This window comes from Salarias fasciatus, chromosome 20, assembly GCF_902148845.1.
Source record: "Salarias fasciatus chromosome 20, fSalaFa1.1, whole genome shotgun sequence".
NCBI lineage: Eukaryota > Metazoa > Chordata > Actinopteri > Blenniiformes > Blenniidae > Salarias > Salarias fasciatus.
Window position 1 is genome coordinate 5,600,118 of NC_043764.1, and position 8,521 is coordinate 5,608,638.

The 8,521-nt window shown below is 42.1% G+C and overlaps 1 protein-coding gene across 1 annotated transcript; it reads left to right on the forward strand.

The window, feature by feature from the left end:
- Positions 1 to 7,049, forward strand: LOC115408335 (taste receptor type 1 member 1-like). Its single transcript, XM_030119035.1, has 2 exons — positions 1 to 91; positions 5,939 to 7,049. The coding sequence occupies exons 1-2, from the start codon at positions 1 to 3 to the stop codon at positions 6,865 to 6,867; spliced, it is 1,020 nt and encodes a 339-aa protein (XP_029974895.1). The 3' UTR covers positions 6,868 to 7,049.
- Positions 7,050 to 8,521: the final 1,472 nt, after the last annotated feature.

Genomic DNA, 8,521 nt, shown 5'->3' on the forward strand with positions numbered 1-8,521 from the left:
ATGGAGATTTTTTACTCGGTGGCATTTTTGACATCCATCACGTCAGCTCTCCTCTTCATTTTGACAGACCAGAGGCCATCGACTGCACCAGGTGTGTCCCATGCCTTCATTTAAGTTTTTAACAAACAGCTATTCACAAAAGTCAATCAGATCTGTTAATCCTTAAGTTTGATTTAAGTTTAATACCACGGCAGAACGCTGCATATCAGTGATGACCCAAATATAGAATTTTCTCATTGCGGTGGTAAAATGAAACTTACTAATTCTTTAAGAGTGCATGGTAAGTGTTTTAGGTTTTACACCATGAAATTGACCCACTTAAGTCGATCTCTAATTCCTCTCTTTTACTTGACCCAAAACAGCCTCACTTTACGTTTATAGCAGTGGTAGGATGTAGGACTAATAGAAGTATCAAAATTTGGACAGATGAGTCACTTTAGAAAATGTCATCAAATTTTATATTGAATATTCAACACTTGCAGTAATTGTGTTGCTGTCCAGTTTCAAAATGCATTGTTCATTCTTTCTCTGTTCTCAGTCACTCGGTAATTATGTCGAGTTATCGGAGGTTTCAGTTGATGAGATTTGCTGTCGAAGAAATCAACAATTCCACCTGCTTGCTGCCAAATGTGTCCATCGGCTATATTCTGTTTGACCATTGTTCAGAGAGGTATAGCTTCCCAAGCATGCTCAACCTCATCTCAGGAAATGGCTTGATCGATCCTTGGGATGAGCCACCCAAGAATCTGATGGCTGTGATTGGGAGTTACACAAGTTCAAAGACACTGACTGTGGCTCCTGTCTTCATGATGGATCTCATTCCCATGGTAACTTTGCAACCTGCTTTCTATTATTTCAACAAACCCATTAAACAGCCTGCCACTTCATATTTGGCAATGTATTACCACAGAAAGTAATGATAAATTCTCTGTTCTTTTCACTAGGTCAGCTATGGTGCAGCCAGTTCAGAGTTTTCAGAAAAGAAAACGTACCCATCTTTCTTACGAACAGTGCATACCAGCAATGATGTGGTTGAAATTATTGTCAGGATGTTGAAGCACTTTGAGTGGCATTGGGTTGCTTTCCTATATGATGATAATAGTTATGGCGATGATGGTCGTGAACTATTCATAAAGAAGATTCAAGATACTGAAATTTGCCTGGCATACTCTAAAGACCTTGACCATAAAACAAACTACCCCCAAATATTCAGACAGATAAATGATCTGAGGGTACATGTTGTAATTGTTTTTGCAACCGAATGGATGGCAGAAGTTCTTTTTGAGTCAGCAATACAACAAAATATCACCAACAAAGTGTGGTTAGCAACGGATTCATGGTCCTTGAACAGAAAACTCCCCAAGACAAAAGGAATCAGGAATGTTGGGACTGTGCTTGGGGTTGCTGCTCCTGCAAAGACGATACCTGGCTTCAGTGATTTTGTCCATTCTGCAACAGCTGCTGCTCTTTGTGAAAATGCAGAGCAGGAGACATTTTGCAATCAGGCTTTCAACTGCAGCGGGTTGAGTGCTGCAGATGTCATTGATGCAGACCCAACTTTTTCTTTTCCTGTTCATGCTGCTGTGTATGCCATCGCCCACGCCTTACACAAAACATTGCAATGTGAAGCTGGCAGATGTAATGACAATATCACGGTGTACCCACACATGGTAAGCATGCAAATATTTCACTTTGAGACTTTCTGTTGGTTTATGTGAACAATAAAATCATCATTCATACAGTATAACCGGATCAGGATTAGTTTGCTATTCAAACAAAAATAAGATCGTCAGTGACTTCAAAAACATATTTATTAAATTACATATTATTTAAAATTTAAATTACATACTATTTAATTAAAAAAACTCTTGATATTTACTTCCAATCATTCTTTATTTTCAGGTCCTAGCAGAGCTTAAAAAGTCAAACTTTGTACTTCTAAATCAAACTATACACTTTGATGAGAATGGTGACCCCAACTATGGATTCTACGTAATAGTCTTTTGGAATGGCAGCGGTGAAGCGCAGGAGGTTGGCTATTATGAATTTTACCCACCGTTCCATTTCGTCATCAACAGCACTGATATTCAGTGGCACACAAATGGAAAAGTAAGGTGTTTTGTTTTTTCATGAATTTAAAGTTCCAGACTTGTGAATGACAGTACTTTATTTCAGTATTCCACATCTCTTGGATGTTTGCATTGATGACAAAACAAAGACAGTCAAAAGTTTAGTCATAGCCCATTTTACAATGGATGCAGAGTGGATCTGAAACTCTGCCATCCCCCACCAGATGTGTATGCATTGCGGAGTGCAAGAGGGAACTTTTGCTTTGGAGAACCGGCATCCGATCGCCCCTCGCATTACGAGTCTGTCATCGTTCATGCAATCCCTTTTCTGTTGTTATGCGGAGAAAATATACCCACTGTCAGATCACATGCAACTCTGTAGTGGCCGTGGGGTGCATCAATCTGCAAGTAGGCTACATTCGATGGAAATACAGCAGTTAATTAGAATGGGGGTGTGGTGGTGAGACGTGGTTAAGCTTGAATATAGGGGAGAGAGTGTGAAACTGGTTCAAGAAAAGTGCTGGAAAGAGATGACAGGGAGCACTTGTGTCTAATGCCCATTGATTATCTGTCCCCCTCTCTCTCCTAGTAGCTGGCTGGGATTAAAAAGGAAGCTGCTCCAGGGGGTGTCGTTGGAAAACTGACTGACACATTTGCCGCCTTGAGACCACCCTGAAAAGGCTCTCCAGTTACTTCTTGTACATGACAACCAATAAAAGGTTGAAACGCCAACGGGCAGCATCCTAATTTGTACTGGAAAAATTCAAAGACAGAGAAAGAGCCCTCACATTGGCGTCCCAACTCACCAGCATGACAGAGATGCAGCCAGTGCAGCCAGTGGAGGCACTGGCCAGAATGCTCATAGATATGGCCAGAATGCAGCAGGAACAGGCTGTGGTGAATCAGCGGTGCCTTGAGTCACTTATTGGGCAGTCAGACAGGCAAACCCAGGTCCTGGAAAGTCTGCTGTTCAGGTCAGACGGTGTACCAGTAGATCGGCCCATCCCTCCACTCACCGCCCTCACCCTCCCCAAGATTCTGCAATATGGACGACCCCCAGTCATTCATGAAAATGACGATCAGACAAGAGTAGAAAGCACCCAGGTGCTGGTGCCCAAAAGCCCTTGGGAAATGATTTTAAAGGCGGCTCACTGTAACCCAACGGCTGGTCAGATGGGGTACGACAAAAGTCTGGAATGAATTCGGGCCCAATTTTATTGACCGACATTCAGGGGATGTGCACCGCTGGTGTGCATCTTGTCCTGAGTGCTAGCAGGTAAAGCATCCGACTGTCCCAAAAGCACCCATTATAATCAGTGGAGGTTCCATTTGAGTGCATTGGCATGGACCTCATTGGGCTATTTCACTGGAGTGCACATGGCTAATGCTTTGTATTTGTTCACGTGGACTACGCAACGCAGTACCCAGATGTAGTGCTACTGTGCACCATCTCTCTGAAGAATGTTGCACAGGCACTGTTTCAGGTCGTCTCCTGAGTGGGAATCCCAAAAGAGACTCTAAGTAACCAGAGCACCTCGTCCATGTGTCACACACTTAAAGAACTAGAGAGATAACTGGGCATTAAGTGTTTTTAGACCAGTGTCTATCGTCCACAGACTGAAGTTCTGATTGAGGGGCTGAATAAGGCCTTTAAGTCCATGAACCTTAAGTTCATGCATGAGGATGAATGCAACTGGGATAAATGGGCTTGACCCTCTGTTGTTTACAGTGTGGGAGGTTCCCCAGGGACTTTTTTCCCTTTGATATACTGTTTGGTTGGAAACCACATGGGGTGTTAGACTTCATCAAAGAAAGCTGGGAGGAAGGTCCAAGGCCAAGTAAAAATGAGGTTCATTGCATCCTGGACCTGAGAGCAAAACTTCAAAGACTTTGGGGGTTGTCATGGGAGAACTGCTCCAGAACCAAGAAACGTCAACACCACCTGTACAACAGAGGTTTAAAGTTAAGGTAATTTTCACCTGGAGATAAAGTTCTTGGATTTCTGCCTACATCCAGTTCCAAGCTACTCTCCAAGTGGCAAGGACCTTTGTAGTCTCACACGGCAGGTAGTGGATATGGATTATGAGGTTGTGCGCCATGAAAGCGGTGAGTCCACACAGATTTACCATCTCAGCCTCCTTAAAGCATAGAGAGAGGCAGAGTCTGTTTCTCTGGTGTCTGCAGTTTCTGAGAGTTGGGAACTGAGGTGATAAATTCCTCCAATTCCACCTTCCTCACTTACGATGACCATCTCTGTGCAATCCAGAGAACAGAGACTGCCCAGATGCAACAGCATTTTACTGACATGTTCTCTCCTCTACCAGGATGCACACCACTGATACAGAACCATGCTGAGACACCCCTCAGGGCCATATAGATTGCCTGAACACAAAAGAAAAGTGGTTCAGGAAGAGTAAGCGACCATGCTGGCAATGGGAGTAATAGAAGAGTCCAATATTTCCTGGTGTAGTCCCATTGTTCTTTTTCCCAAGAGGAATGTGTCAATACAGTTCTTTGTGGGCTATGGCAGGGTGAATGAGGTGTCATATTAGATGCCTACCCGATGCCCCAGATCAACCAGCTCCTGGACGACAAGGCATGGTTAATTTTTTTTTAAGACACTGGATTTCACCAAGCACTACTGGCAGACTCCCTTTTCTCCAGAGTCCCATGAGAAAACAGGCTTCTCCACTCCATACAGTTTGTACCAGTTTTTCACACTTCCTTTTGGGTTGTTGGGTGCACCTGCCACCTTCCAACATCTCATGAATTAGGTGTTGCAGCCTTACATTACATTTGCTGCCGCCTCATTGATGACGTGATCATCCATAGTGCACCTGTCTCTGAGATTTGTCGGTCTTACTGCCAGTCAAGGGAACTGTGTAGTGCAGTTGGATGGAGGGAGGTATGGTATCTGGGGTACCACCTTGAGATGGGCAGTTGCGGCCACAGGTAAACAAGACCCAAGCGATTTCAGCTTGTCCACAACCCAAGTCCAAAAACAAAGTGAGGCCATTTTGGGGGCTGGCAGGTTACAGTTTATTCCGGACTTTGTAGACCTGACCAGTTCACTGACCGACCTCACCCGAAAGGGTGCTTTATATCCAGTCCAGAGGACCGAGCCATGTCAACTTGCATTTGAGAGAGTGAAAAAGGCCTTCTGTGAGGAGCTACTGCTTCACACACCGAACTTCTCTCTCCCTTTTGTTCTCCAGACTGACGGGTTGAACAGAGGACTGCGGGTGTCTTTGTCCCACCAGTTAGAGGGGGTCGACTGCCCCATGCTGAACATCAGCAGGAAGCTCTCACAGAGCTAATGCCTGTGGGTACTGTTACTTGATGCATTGATTCGGCATTGGTTCCCATCTGCATCCAGTGTAAAATGGGGAATATCTGAGGCAGAGAACACAATCCAAAATGCTAAAATAATAAATCACCGGTTAGTTTGTTTTCAGAAATATCATGCCCTTTTTTTTCGATGCATAAATCTCACCTATTGTCTTTCATGCGTACCAAAAAATTGCCCCTAACAGGTTCCAACTTCAGTTTGTTCCCAGGAGTGTCCTGTAGGATACAAGAAAAAGCAAGAAGGAATCCACACATGCTGCTTCAATTGTGAAATCTGCCAAAATGGGACTTTTATCAATGTCACAGGTGAAGAATTACAAAAGAAAACATTATCAAAAGATGTGTAAACCATTTATATGCTCAGACCTATTTCAGTGTTTAGTTTTCTTTAAAGGCAATGATGGTTTACCACTCAGGTAATTGACTCGACTCAGAAATACAAGTGTCAATTTAGTCACTGCACATGTAACTTATTTTTTGATGCCTTCATTGACAGTGTCTCTCTCTGTGTTTTGAAACAGAGGATCCCTACACTTGTGTCTCCTGCACTGATGCTGAATGGTCTGCAGAGGGAAGCACATCATGCAACCTGCGGGTGGTGGAGTTTGTACCGTTCACAGACGCTGGAGCTGTGGTCATCATGGTTGCTGCCTGGGGCTTGGTGGGACTGAATCTGGCTGTGTCTGTTCTCTTTGCCATCAACTACAACACACCTGTGGTCAGATCTGCTGGAGGACCCATGTGCTTCCTCATTTTAATCTGCCTCACTCTTTCTAGTCTCAGTGTGTACTTTTATTTTGGTCAGCCAACAGCAGCTTCCTGTGTCTTGAGGTTTTTACCATTTCTGCTGTTCTACACTGTCTGTCTGGCCTGTTTTGTTGTGCGCTCTTTTCAAATTGTTTGTATTTTTAAAATAGCAGCCAAGTTGCCAAAGCTTTACAGTTTGTGGATGAAATATCACGGACAGTGGCTGGTCATCGCTGTTGCTTTTGCCATTCAGGCCCTTTTACTTCTTATTGGATACTCTTTTGATCCTCCCAAACCATTCAATGAAACATTTTGGTACAGAGACAAAATAGTTCTTGGTTGTGACATTAATTTGAAAGCATCTTCCACTTCTGTGATTTTCCTTTTATCCCTGTGTTTTCTTTGCTTCATTTTCTCCTACATGGGGAAAGACCTCCCAAAGAACTACAATGAAGCTAAATCGATCACTTTCTGTCTGCTCCTGTTTATCCTCACATGGATCGCCTTTGCCACAGTGTACGTACTTTACAATGGGGCATACATCCAGACTTTGAATGCTCTGGCAGTCCTCTCCAGTCTGTACTCATTTCTTATGTGGTACTTCCTTCCAAAATGTACTATTATTATCTTCCAACCCCAGAGAAACACACCGCAGTACTTCCAAGGTCTCATTCAGAGTTACACCAAAACCATCAGTCAGTAGCTGCAGAAGCAAATAGTGTCTTCACATACTCTTAGAACTTTTAGTAACAGCATAATTTTCCAATTTCATTAAGTGTATAACAGGTGTATAGTGTGATATTTTCACATATAGCAAAAGCATAACCAAAAGACGTGTTTATATCTAATCTTAACTGACCCAGCATGACCTGGACTGTCCAAGGCTATTCTGCAAATATGACAAACTCCGAAAACTTTACACTATTAAGTAGACCATACTAGGGGTGTCCTCAGATAGTCGACGATTTGATGATTCGTTTGAAGGGGCCTGATTCGACTGCCAATCACGCAGTCAAAGCATCGAAAAAATGTGGTTATTAAACGAGGACCATTCCATTCCAGCTGTGTGGAGGTGCTGAATGACTGATTTTACATAGAATTGCTTGTTTTTTTTTTTTCCAAATAAACATGATATAAAGCCTATTTGATATACATGTTAGTCTATTAAATACACTGTGGAAAAATTTACTTAACTTGTAGTTTTATTCAATATTCTATCTATTTAGTGTTTGTGAATGAACCACCATGGTGAGTGGCACAATCCGATTTTGTGCAGAGCTCCATCACAGAGCAGCACTTCAGCGGTGATTTGGCTTAACTTTAAAAGGCTCAAAATGTCGAAAAAAACCCAAAACTTTAGACCAAGTCAAAGACAATTAAAACAAAAGTCAAATGCAAATTGTGTCCTTTCATATCACTTCACAACAACATGGCTTTCCACCTTAAACGGGTAAGTAGCCAGATAATTGGGCTAATAAAAGACGGTTCTGTTACTCAATTCTCATTTTTAATGCTGACTTTTATTTCGTTTAATTGTAATATATTTTAGGTTATTATTATATTATTATTTTTATTTATCTAAAAGGCTAATTCTATTTAATTTAGTGTTTGTTTTTGCATGGATGTTGCGCTGCGAAACGGACCGGACACAGTGCAATTAAGCCTATTTCATTTAATTTGAGCAGATAATGTGAGAAATTGTTTAGCCAAAAAATGTGAGCTTATCTGCAGAGATTATAGATACAAATAAATAACATGCTTTAGCCTGTTTGTTAGAAGAGGGTTTGGTGATGGTCATTTGAACTACTTCATTTGTTTGATGTTTAGAGTTACCGACACTTTGTTCCAGTCTGTGTTTCAGTGTGTAGGAAAAAATAAGTGTTGTTTTACCTGCCTGCGCTGTTTTTTTTTTATTATTTTATTTTTATTTTTTATTATTATTAGTGCAATCAGGGCCGGCTGTAGGTATAGGCGCCCCGACGCTCCGTGTGCCATGTGAGCACCGCTCTGCACTGTGCTGCGCTGCTCCGATGCCCCATGTAGGCACGCTCTGCAGCGAGCCCCCGCTCCCCCCGTTCTGCCAAACAAGATGACAGATTCGACTATCAGTCGACTATTGGCAGGATCAGACGAATCAGATTCGACTATGGAAATTCTTAGTCGGGGACACCTCTAGACCATACTCTAAAGCGGATGTGCCTAAAATTAGTTTTATTTTTTGACTAGTTTAGTCATATGTGAAACAAAGATCAATTGTTATCTCAGAAATAATTTTTATTCTACATAATTTCATCTTTAGAATATAATCCACATTTTGAAATGTTTAATAAAATAATAATAATAATAATACAATTTCA